Source organism: Accipiter gentilis, chromosome 18 (assembly GCF_929443795.1).
Source record: "Accipiter gentilis chromosome 18, bAccGen1.1, whole genome shotgun sequence".
NCBI lineage: Eukaryota > Metazoa > Chordata > Aves > Accipitriformes > Accipitridae > Astur > Astur gentilis.
The window spans coordinates 18,751,323-18,763,587 of record NC_064897.1 but is presented as its reverse complement, the minus strand read 5'-3'; the positions used below and the strand labels follow the sequence as shown (position 1 = coordinate 18,763,587).

General features: G+C 42.2%; 1 protein-coding gene across 5 annotated transcripts in view; it reads right to left on the bottom strand.

Annotated features, from left to right (window-relative positions):
- DNM1L (dynamin 1 like) overlaps positions 1-8,886 on the bottom strand; it is a 41,898-nt gene extending 33,012 nt beyond the window's left edge. For all 5 annotated transcript variants that reach the window (XM_049821556.1, XM_049821558.1, XM_049821557.1 and 2 more), the window contains exon 1: positions 8,665-8,886. In XM_049821556.1, the coding sequence (XP_049677513.1) occupies positions 8,665-8,766 (102 nt within the window). In that variant the 5' untranslated portion in view covers positions 8,767-8,886. The remainder of the gene's footprint in view (positions 1-8,664) is intronic.
- Between the last annotated feature and the right edge of the window lie 3,379 nt (positions 8,887-12,265).

Below are 12,265 nucleotides of genomic sequence, written 5' to 3'. Positions count from 1 at the left end.
CAGTTCAACCCATCCTTCATACAACAGACATAGAGAGAGACCAATACTGATGACCAAAAGTACCACAGAATTTTTAGGAGTAAGTCTGCAACAGCATCATGCTTGCTTTGTTATCTCATTGGAATGCTCATCACAATTTTAAGCATGGACTGTGCTCATCACGATTTTAAGCATGGACTGAAACCCATAAACTCATTTAATGACGGGTCTAGAAAAGCATTAACAAATTCTAACCTTTTGTAGCAGATCAGTCAGGTTTTCCTCTGGACCCTAATACCTGATCCTAATTTGAAATATCTAAAAGCAGTGATATCTAGAGGAACTTTATATAGATTGCTCAGGAAAAAAAGGGCAGATACAGGAACATCTTACTGTCTGTTGCTGCTTTAACCGTTGTGTCAAACTTCCATTGCTGAATGTTGAGCATTCTGCTCTGTTAGACATCAGCTTCACAGATAAGCACCTGAGTTTGATGGATGGTAAAACCATTTTTTCCACAAGTATTAAGATGAGATGATGCACACAGGGACTTAAATATTTTGTTTCAATACACACTGACAGTATACATGATGTTAATCTTATCAGCTTTCTTACTTCCTCCTTACTGGTTATATTTTCATCATTGTCAACATCATCTTCAGGTTAATCTAAAACAATCAAGGATGAAGGGCAGCATAATAGGGAAATGATGGTGTACTTACTCTCACAAATTAAAAAGCTGAAATCTGTAAGAACCATGATCCACTCCAAAAAGCCAGCATCTCTACTGTTTAACAGTCCTAATGATCTTGCTTCTGCCTCCCCATCCTTCATTTCTTCTTTACTTGTCCCTGCATACTTCAACTGTGTGCAGTTCTTAAGTATCAAAAGGCATTTGCTCCCATCCATTACACTAATTCTTATGAGAAAATCTGGTTTGCAACCTGCTGTGTTACTAACCACATTTTTCAAGAATTCAAAGCAGCAGACAGCAGTGAATGACTTTGTAACTGTCCAGCTTCATTAACAGCAGGAGATGTTACTTTCAAAAACACTTCAGATTTGTTGACAAGCCAAATGGAAGAGACTCTGTATTGAAAATTTTTAAGTAACACTATGAACAACCATTCACATTCATCCCAAAGATTTACTTCACTGGCTTTCTTATTCTTTTTCCAAGTCCTCATTAGCATTCCTAATTTTAGAAGACTTGCACCCTATGCCCAACAGCATGCAAAGATGCCTTCTCCATATCCAAAAGAGAACCCTGACCCAAATCCTCTTCCACTATTGATAGGTACCTTCCACTTTGAGCACCACCTATAGGTACAAAGGCCCAGTAGACCCTGCTGGTGAAGACCAAGGCAAAGATAGCACCAAGCGCCTCAGCCTTGTCTATATTCACTGTCACCAAATTACCTGTCACAGTCAGCAGCAAGCCTGTATTTCCCTCGTTTCTCTTTTTTCTGCTTTAACTGCTGATGCAGTGCTGGAAGTTCTTCTTGTTGCATTTGATGTCCCTTACCCGTTTCAACTCTACTGGAATGTTGCCTTTCTTAATACCATCTCCGCATATGCGGGCAGTATTTTTATATCCTTGAGCAAGCTTGTCCTCACTTCTACCTCCTGCATGAGTCTTCTGTGCTGATGCTCAGTCGTGAGTTTCCTCCACACTGCTCTCCTCACATGTCTACTCACTTTCCTGAGCATTTCTATGGACTAGTGTTTTGTGCTCCAATGAGGTTGTCCTTAAAGGCATGCCAGGTCTCTTGAGCTTCACAGTCCTATAGCTCACTGGATACCACCAGTTAGCTCAGTAAATAAGCCAAAGTCTGCTCTTATTCTTATGACGTCCATGCAGCAAGAAGGCAATAAACACAAGACTCACCTGGAGTCTCACTGATGCACAAGAACCGTGAGATTTTTTACAGTCATTTGCTCAGACTGTTGGTTTTTGCATATTTCAAGAATTATTAAAATGATAATGGACTTGTATCGGCTGCAACAAATTTCAAGTTGTCTTACAAGAATCTGCTGCCTTCCTTCTGTCTACCTTCAGACTTTATAATCACTTTGTGAAGCCAATGTAAAAGAAATCATCTGTGGGAAAAACCTTTAAGGAAACATGTCCAATAAACTACTGGGGAACTTCCAACAAGAAAATTGGCTGAAAGGGGTGTAAACTTTCTTCATTGCTTTTGATAGGACAAACTGATAAATGTTTATTATCTGATCAAATAGGAAAAAACTGCCAAGAGCTCCTGCAACACAATACAGATGTACTACAGCAGAGCACAAGAAAATGAAGAGGCAGTGATATCTGTATTCCCTATGACTTTTGTGGTGGCACAACAATAACATTTGAGAATGACAGTAAGGAACTACGAAGTAGGAGAGATTTCTCAGGGAGACATAATAATTCCTGAAGAATTCTCTTACGAAAAGCAATGCATCTATTTTGATGCCTGAGGCAGAATGGTGGCAATTTTGCAGTTTCTGCGATACAAGAATTATAAAAGTCCTGCTGGCTATATCAATGCTTTTAGCAATATATACATATATGGTTTACTAAATTTTAATTCTATTATTGGGAAATACAAGCTAATGCATTTTTGCTGGGATCTCATCCATAGGAATATTACCCAGATAGGTGCTTTGAAAAGAAGTTCTCTGCAGTAGCTATCCTGGAAGAATTCAGCGTGTTATAACCAAAGAGCAGCAAGATTTTTTTTCTTTCCTTGTTTTGCAAACATGAATTATTCTGAAATAAAAGGTCAGCACACATGCAATTCCAGAGCAGTTCCACAAGGGAACTGCTTTGGTTAGAATAGGTATTGTGGCAAAATTTTCCTATGTGAACTAGAGACAACCCAAGCTAAGGCTGGTTCTAAACAGCCAACAAATTTTAAAATGTACTTACTAATCAGAAGAGAATTTTGAAGTTATAAGCGGCCCCAATGAATTACTTTAAGACATTCTTTGAAACAGAATTATACTTCTAGAAAGATGCAGAAGAGCTAACAGGCAGATCCCGACTTGAGAAAGCAGTGAAACCAGCATAATGCACTCATGGCTGTTGCAAAATACACTTTATCTTTGAAAGATCTTGTCCAGATTACAAGACTGTTGTTCCTGCAGGGCATTCCCCATTCCCTTGAGCAGAGAGCTTTCCTGAATCAGTCAGGAAGAAACTGGAAGCCACAGTTTCCAGTGGAAGGAACTCCCTCCACAACAGACAGTTTATGTACAAGTAGTAAGGAAAGCCAGAATTTGCACAGCTTAGTCAAAATTTTTCAGGTATCCTGTATTTACACCATATCTAAATGTAGATACATGCCAACCAACAGCAAATAGATAAAAGATTTGCAGACATATTCTTTATCAATACATCAATTCCCAAAGTCCTCCAATAATTCACTTAAAAAATACCTCATGTAATTAGAATCAACGAGTACAGAATTTCTCTAAGTTAGATCATGGAACTGCAGTATCTGAAGATCCACATTTCAAAGCCATGTAAGACTGACCTTGCTTGTACTACTATATTCATTATTTTTCAGTAAAATGAATCAAAACCAAGGCCAATTTGTATCTTCAAATTAAAAAAAAAGTTATAATCAACAGAGATTTTAAAAAAATAAATAAATAAAGAGAAACCCAGTCAACCTTCTGGCTACAACACGAACAAATCTTTTCCAAAAACTACACAGCCATTTTCTCTCCAGATTCTGAAACACATTCGCCAGGGCTGTCTGCTGTAACACTCTTCCTCTTAATATTCCTGAAAAGATGTTTCCTTTGCACTGTCCCCTGCGGACAAGATACAAGAACCATCCGTTCAAATTAAAATACAAGTTTTCCAAGAAAAACAATTGCCAATCACAAGATGAACAGGACCCTGGCAGCAAGAATACAAAACTAGTGAGGGGAATAAAAAAAAAAAAAAAAAAAAACAAACCACAAACAAAAAAAAACCTTCACTGACATCCTTCTACCACTGTGCATTCTCTCTACTCTTCCAAAATAACTGGGCACTTGCAAACAATGAAATCTATCTTCATTTAAAAGATGTTTAATATTGCTTTCGTATTAAAAATCTATAGAGATTAAAGGCAGGATTACAGTTATTAGACCTATAATTTTATTTTAATTCATATAAAGTCTTAACATAGACATAGTGAAAATGCGATCCTTCCAGTCATAAAAGCCTTCAGGACCTAAAAAGTATAGCTGTTCAGAAACTGAGAGGGCACATCAGAGAAAAGAAACAGTACAACAGCAAATGTTGTTTGCACTATATAACTTTAGCAGCAAAATTTATATTATGTCTGGTAAATGTAAAGAGCTAATTAACGTCAGCCTCGCTTTAGTGCTTGTCTGAAACAGACACCAGAAGAGTCAGGGCATGATTTGGCAGGAGAAAAGGATGGCAAAAAGGAAAACAGTTGCACCCAAAACCAGATACAGTGAACGTCAGGTATCAAAGCAAACAAAAAAACCAAACCAGGAAGTAAGTTTGCAAAACATTTGGGAGAAAAACCAAGCTCTCCCCAGCCAGCACTGAAGCTATGCTCTAGTTACATCCCCTTTTACAAGTGTAGATACAAATGCCTTTTTGCACCTGCTTGAAAACACAGGAAAGATCCCTGGACCAAATAAAAAAAAAAAAAAAAAAAAAAAAAGAGTGGAGGGAGGAAGACATTCCTGAGTTAAGCTTGGCATGGAGTTTTCCTAGTTGCTTGGTATAAGCTGGAGTTTCCTTCACCCAAAACTGGCTTTTTGCCAACACAATGTAGGATACATTGAATAAAATGAATAAACTGAAGTGGCTTAAATTTCTGTTCCCCTGACCTTCCCTGACAGGGAAAGGTCACAGAAGCTCTGTAGAGCATCTGAAGTTTAAGACCACAATGCCAGTCTCTCTCAAACCAGATGCTTTGATAGAGCATCCACTGGATTCCTCTCCTCATCCCAGTAGCCAGGACCGTACATTAGTTTCCCACTGCTGTCAGCTTCTTAACAGGCAAATTACCGTCCTAATTGTTTAGCCTAACAGAATATATAGTTATACATATTCAAATGCTCAGGCTATCTGTTATCTCAGATCAAGAAACCTTCCCCCTTGGCAACAAAAATTGGCTTAAGTGTTGAAATATCAAACATGATACTTATTCCAAACAGCAAAAAGATAAATAAATGTATCGCTCATCTGTGAGCCACTCACAGAGGCTAGCAAAAAAGCTCTTTCAGATGGAAACATCCAACAGAACAGTCTATGTTAAATATTGTAATTAACAACTTCCCATTTAAAATCCCAAAATAGCATTAACAGAAGACTGAGCAAAAGTACTATATAAACGTACGCCTGAAAGGTCATTTAAAAATCTCATTGTGAATTACATTAGTTGCTAGATCAATTTCACCATGATGTCTCTACTAGAATCAACACTACCAAGTACAAATAAAGCCCACAACTTGTTTTTATAATGTCAGTATTGGAAGAACTTTGCTACAAAACTGACACTAAAGTTTGTATATAGCTAGGTCAATGACTTCTAAAAACCCAAAACAGATTCCAAGAATTAATGACCTGAAAAAAATAAAGGCAATTCATTTTTACATATCCTTTGGCAAAGATTTTGCTGTTTGTTGTTTTTTTAAAATTTATTCTAAAATTCATGCCCACTGCCATAGTGCAGACATTTCATTTTTGTGATAGCATCTATGTGCCCATAACATACAAAAGGCCATAACTAACCAAATTTCTTTTCTTCCCCTTGCCTCCTTTTACTATAGTTTTAATGTGTTTGGTTGAGGCACTTCAATACCACCTTGTTAACCCTTACAAGTACGGATCACAAAGCCTTTGTATAAAATTCATCAGAAGGTTGGGTATTACAGTATTATTGAACAAATACAGTTTATAGAGTATTCCCAGCCTGGACATTTTTTTGCACTTCAGTAATACACTTCTAAAAATGGAACTGAAATACTGAATTGGGGAGAAAAAAAATAGAACACATATCTGGGAATGGCAAAAAAAACCCTGAAATAGTGATGAAATGCTGGCAGTCTGAGGGTGTGCTCCAAGTTCTACCAGCAGGACAGCCTTCAATTTTCCGAATAGACCCTGTACTAGGACACAGAAATAACTTACACAGTATTTATGTAGAGAATGAGAAGGAATTCTCGTATGACAGAGTCACAGGAACACCACTAGAAGTGCAAGAGGCCATCTAAATGTGTAAAATTTACTGAGAAATATTTTGTAATTAGTACCAAAATCCATCTAGAAAGAGGAAAAATTGAGACACTTCAATTGCTCAGAACACAAGGTTGGTAGGAAATGAATCCCAAAACAACGGAGGGGGCCAAAGGGGACATGGGAAACAGAGAACATTCAAAGCTAAATTAAGGATTATAAGCAGTTTCTAGTTCTACATGCTTCAGAAAAGAAAGAATTAACTTGATGCACAGAAGTAGAAATAAATCAGAACTGAAGAAAGGCACAAGCACAAAACAATAAAAGGGTAGAGAAGAAATACAGAAGACAGATGAGAAAAATAAATAGCAAAAATTACTTTAAAAAGCATTTTTCTTTTCCTTGCTGAATATATAGAAAGGTCATTTCAGAAAAGCAACAAGCAAACCGGAAGGAAAAAAAAAAGAAGCATAAATCAATTAACAGAGAGTTACAGAAATCTTAACCGGTAGCATTTGCTGCCTAGAGAGAAAAATGGAGGTGCAAATTTCAAAATCATTTGTGAATATTATTCAAAGAAGAAAAAGTAAAGACTTCATATGCCAGCAGGCTACAAACAAAACCGTGTGAACAAACTTAAAGGCCACATAGCACTTAACCAAAAATATCTCAAGAAACAAGATTATTTCAAAGCACGTTTCAAAAAACCACGGAAGCAAGCTACCAGCAGCAAAACTATCAGATCTGAGGCCATATTTGAGATGTCTCCAGAAATCTGGTCTACAATAAACTAACTTCAAATGAATAATGAAATTTTATTTAAATTATTTTAAAACTAATTGCATAAAATAACCATCTATGGAATTACCGTGTCAGTAAAGACAATTATTCCTTCCAACAACCCTGACTAAAAACAAAACAAAAAAAACAAGATACAGCTTGCTAGACATTTTGCTATATATTTTCCTTAAGTCTGTAAAGGACTTTGTTTTGGCATGCTAGGAAATATCACGCTAATTCAAGGGTTTTTATGAATATACTGAATACCGCACTGAATGGATATTAATACTGATGGACAGACTATTGAGTCAAATGCATGTCAATACTGTCTTAACTCTCAGTATCTCCTGTACACACTTATGAAAAGTTAACCAGGACAAAGTTGTTTAAAAGGACGATAATTAAAAATGCCACTTCAATGCATTTCATAAAATGAAACTGAAAAAAATACTGATTTTACACAGAAAAACGCCACACCTCTGCCTTGCACTTTCTGTTGCAGAACTAAACTAAAACAAAACGGGGGAGAGGGGGAAATACCCAGCTTGCTTATATGATTTTTAATGTAAAGGAGATTAAATGTCTTCATAAAGCGGTGGACTCCCGTCATCTACAAAAGTGCCTAATATAGCTTACCAGTGCAAAATCTCTCCCACCCAATTCAAGTGTTTTAGATCAATTTTATAAAATGGCTGATATAAAGTCAATTAATCTATCTGATTTATATGGGCAAAACAATGACAGCCGGCTGCCTCTCAGCCAGTTCGACACTGTAGTTGCCTTTGAGCAAACCTATTCCATGCTTCAGCAGTGCGCAAGCTTTAAACGTAGAGATCGTGTTTTAAGGCGTATAATGAAATCCCGGACTGCAGAGTCCTTGGTATTGCTGTCTCAGGTAGGCATGCTATTATCAAGTAACACCACACACTCAACACACACTGTTAATTTCACAGAAACAAAACCAGAGAGATCCATTAACTTCAAAGTTTTAGTTGCCTTTAACGTTTCATTTTCACTACCCTTAAGACTGCTGCAGTTCTGGTCACTCATGTTCTGCTGCCAGAAGTTGTGCTGAAGAACGGCGTCCCATCTGAAGGGATCTGAAAGGCTCCGAGCTCTATCTTCGAGCCCAGCGGCAACATTATCGGCCTGAGACACGCACGTTGCGACTGCTACAGCCGACAAAGGCTGCCTTCGCCCCTCACCTTCCCTCCGCCAAGACAAAGAGGTCCAAACCGGCAGGAGAACTCGCAGCGAGGCAAAACGCTCCACGCCTCCAAGACGCCGTTCCGCTACCACATACATCCCTTTTATTCGCGGCGGTAGTCAAAGAGAGGGGAAGCCAACCCGACCGGCGATGGCGGTCACGCTGAAGCACAGGGCCGGGCAGCGGGCCCACGGTTGCCACCCACAGCCCCGGTGTGAGGGGCCGACGTGGGGCCACGGGAGGAGCCGGGGGGGGGGGGGGAAAACGACGCGGGGCGGCCGAGGGCGGCCGGGGCGGGCGTCCGCCCGCCCCGGCCGCCCTCGGCCGCCCCGCGTCCCGTCCCCCCCCCCCGCCGTGCCCTTGGCGGAGGCGACCGCGGGCCAGGCGGCACCGTCGGCGCGATGAGACGCCTCGACTTTGCCCTCAGGGCGGTAAAGGCCCGCGCCTCCCGCTCTGGCCCACCACCGGCCCGGCCCGGCCCTCGCCTCACGCTCACCTGCGTGCCCACCACCACGATCTGCGGCAGCTGGATGATGTCGGCCCCCACCGTGTTGAAAACATCCTGCAGCTTGTTAATGACGGGGATCAGCGCTTCCATAGCGGCGAGGGGGGAGGGCGAGGTGCCGCGGAAGGCGTCGGCGATGAATGGGCGCGACGGGGCAACGGCTCTCACCGTCAGCCGCCCCCTCCGCCTGCCGCCATTGGCGCCGGCCCCCGCGCGCACGGCGCGGCCTCCCAGCAGGCTGTGCGAGCCCGCCGGGCGCAGCTACGCCGCCAGGCATCATGGGAGTTGTAGTGCGGGGAGGGGAGGGCCCGCCGGGGAGGGGCGCGCGGGCGCCCTCTGCGGTGGCCGTTGGGGGCTGTGAGGCGGCGGCGGCCGTTGGGGGCTGTGAGGCGTCGCCGAGGCTCCGTCCCCTGCCCAGGTTCTGCTTGGCGAGCGCCCAGGGGCCGAAGGCGTTTGGCGATCGGGCAGCGCGGTCGCTGTGGTCGTGCGTTACAGGCCGTTCCCTGGTTTTGTTCTCTCTTTCGGTGCGATAGAGCTGGTCCCTCACCAGTAGATGCGCAGCCCGTGTGGGGATGGCAGGCCTCATGGCTGCCCCCGGGACGGCTGTGGGAGGCCATTTTCAGCATGCAGGATGGAGTGGCCCCGTTTATTCGAGGCGCTGTGTTCAGGAAAACCCTTGAAAAGCGGGGAAACAACCAAACGTGTGCCCCCACCGCCCTCGCCGCTGCTTCTCCAGGGGTGGCGGCCCTGCTGCCCGAATACCGCAAGGAGAGGTGCTGAATGGCAAATGGCTAGACCTTGTCGGCATCTGGTGTCACGAAGCCAACAGAGTGGGAAAATAAAACTGCTGGGGACAGGGAGGAAGCATTATGGAGGTCTCTTCAGTGGGAGAAAAGAACCGGGGAAGATCTGGTCCTACTAACTGTGCAGCGAAAAGAGCACTCTCCCATTTCTGTTCACATATTCAGAGTTACAGGGGACACATTTGGAACAGCTATATTTATTCTGTTTGCTTTTTTGTGGATATTTTTGTTTTTACTGCGAGTCTGTCGGCTAATCTCTGCATCTGGAATTTTCTCAGATGCATACTAGTAGGTTTGGTTGGGGTGTGTGGCAGGGCTTGACAAGTGGGAAACTATGTGAGATCTAATACTCAGCTGCGTTACACAAAAAGAATGAAACCAGAGGATGACTTGTGATGCAAGATCACAACAAATAAGCTGTTTGATCTTTAATTGTTTTTCCACTGAGTGCATTTCCTCAAAGATAAATTATGAATACACTAGCACTGAGTTGAATTCTGGCTTCGTCCTTTCTTGTAAGCCAACAGAGTAAAAATGCTTCCGAAAGTTTCAAGTTCTGGATGGCATTAGAATTTGTATTCTTATTCTAAACAAATTAGTCTTTTCCAGTCTTCATGTCTCGAAACCCTTAAATGTTGATGGAAAGAACTTAAAAAGGAAATATGTTCTTATCTGTATATCTTTACAACAAAGTTTCTCATTCTTATCCAGGAAATTTCACACTGCTTATGAGAGGACTATTTTGTGATAAAAGCATAAAGATGGCTAAGCAAATCGAAACACTCAAAAATCAGTGTATTCAGCACAGGGAGACAGTTAACACATGTAAAATTTTGTGAAGAAGGTCCTGAATGACCTGTTGATGAGGAATTCTTGTCATAGCCATGATTATCCAGCCATTTCACCCATTAGCTTTCAGCGTGCCGCAGCCAACTGCTCTCAGAGATCATTAATACCAGGATGCCATTTGGCATCTGCCTCTCCAGCTTCCAGGACAATAGCAAACGTGCCCCGCATTGTACACCTGACACAGCAAATACTCTTCCTAACGGGTTTGCCATTCCCTGTCTAGCATGGAGCCTCCTTTCCTTTCCTGAGTCCCTGTAAGGAAGAGAAAAGTGTCCTGGTTTCAGCTGGGATAGAGTTAATTTTCTTTCTAAGTAGCTGGTATAGTGTTATGTCTTGGATTCAGTATGGGAAGAATGTTGATAACACACTGATGTTTTCAGTTGTTGCTAAGTAGTGTTTGTACCAAGTCAAGGATTTTTTAGCTTCTCATGCCCAGCCAGCAAGAAGGCTGGAGGGGCACAAGAAGTTGGGAGGGGACACAGCCAGGACAGCTGATCCAAACTGGCCAAAGGGGTATTCCAGACCAAGTGATGTCACGCCCAGTATATAAACCAGAAGGATTTGGCTGGGGGGAGGGGGGGAGCAAATCGCTGCTTGGGACCTAACTGGGCATTGGTCAGTGAGTGGTGAGCAGTTGCATTGTGCATCACTTGTTTTGTATATTCCAATTATTTTTTTTATTATTATTGTAAATTTTTTTTTTCCTTTCTGTCCTATTAAACTGTCTTTATCTCAACCCATGAGCTTTACTTTTTTTCAGTTCTCTCTCCCATCGCACTGGGCGGGGGGGTGCGCAAGCATCTGCGTGGTCCTTGGTTGCCAGCTGGGGCCAAACCGCAACAAAAAGAAAGAAGAAGAAGAAAAAAGCATCCCGGTTGCACAGGAATAGAGGCTGCTGGCACGTAAAGTAGATAGATAGCACCAGCTTATTTCTCTATGTGAATCTCTTTTCTCCTGCCTCTCCTGCCTTATCTTGCCATATGACCTCATGGACACCACTGTGAAATGGAGCAAGTGCAACCTGGTTTATATTTTAATTTAGACCAGAAGGGAGATATCTCAGAAAGAATGTAGAACCGCAAAAGAGTCAGAAAGGGACAACAGGAATGGTGAAAGGTGTGGAACAGCTTCGATATCAAGACCAACTAAGTAAGCTAGGAGTCTTCACTGTACAAAAGAAATGACAGGGGGTAGGGAGGATTAGAGGTCTGTGTAATCTTTAGCAGCCTGGAGTGGGTGGAAGACCACCAGTTGTGTTTACTCTCCCTTCCAATACAAGTGTTTTGGCAGCATCTCATGAAACTAGGAGCCAGGTCAGAACAAAACAAAGACAGTAGCCCCTCGTGGGTGGATTGGTGACCTGTTGAGCTCCTTGCCAAAGGATGTTGGAGACAGTAAAGGTTGAAATGGATTCAGATAATGTTTGGACAAGTTTAAGGAAGAGAAATGTATTGCATGTAAATAAACACCTATGTAGGAATCAAATCTAGCTCTGGATGTTTCTGAGCTGACAATGGTTGGAAACTGGGAGGGTATCATCCAGAAGTACTGTGTGTGCCTGCCCTTTAGTCTGTCCCAGTGTAGCTATTCTTAGAATTTTATCAGTATAATATTTCAAGAAACACACAGAGAAACTATCCGTTGCTGAACTGAGTTGAGATAACCTAGCCTGCCCAGCAGAGATGTCGAAAGTCCTACCAAGGGCTGGATACCCAAATGGAGAAGCACAGCACAGATGGAGGAAGTGAATTAATGAAGGAAAGCAAGAAGAAAGCACTAAAGAAGAGATAAGACTAAGAAGCATCAGAATGCGAAGTTTAACACATTGTACACTTCTGGCTAAAAAGTGAGAGCTGGAAATGCCTCTGCTATGAGGTGTCACGTCCTGTACCGACTTAGAAAATACAGCACTTACCTCAGCCCAGGTGAGGACTCTGTCA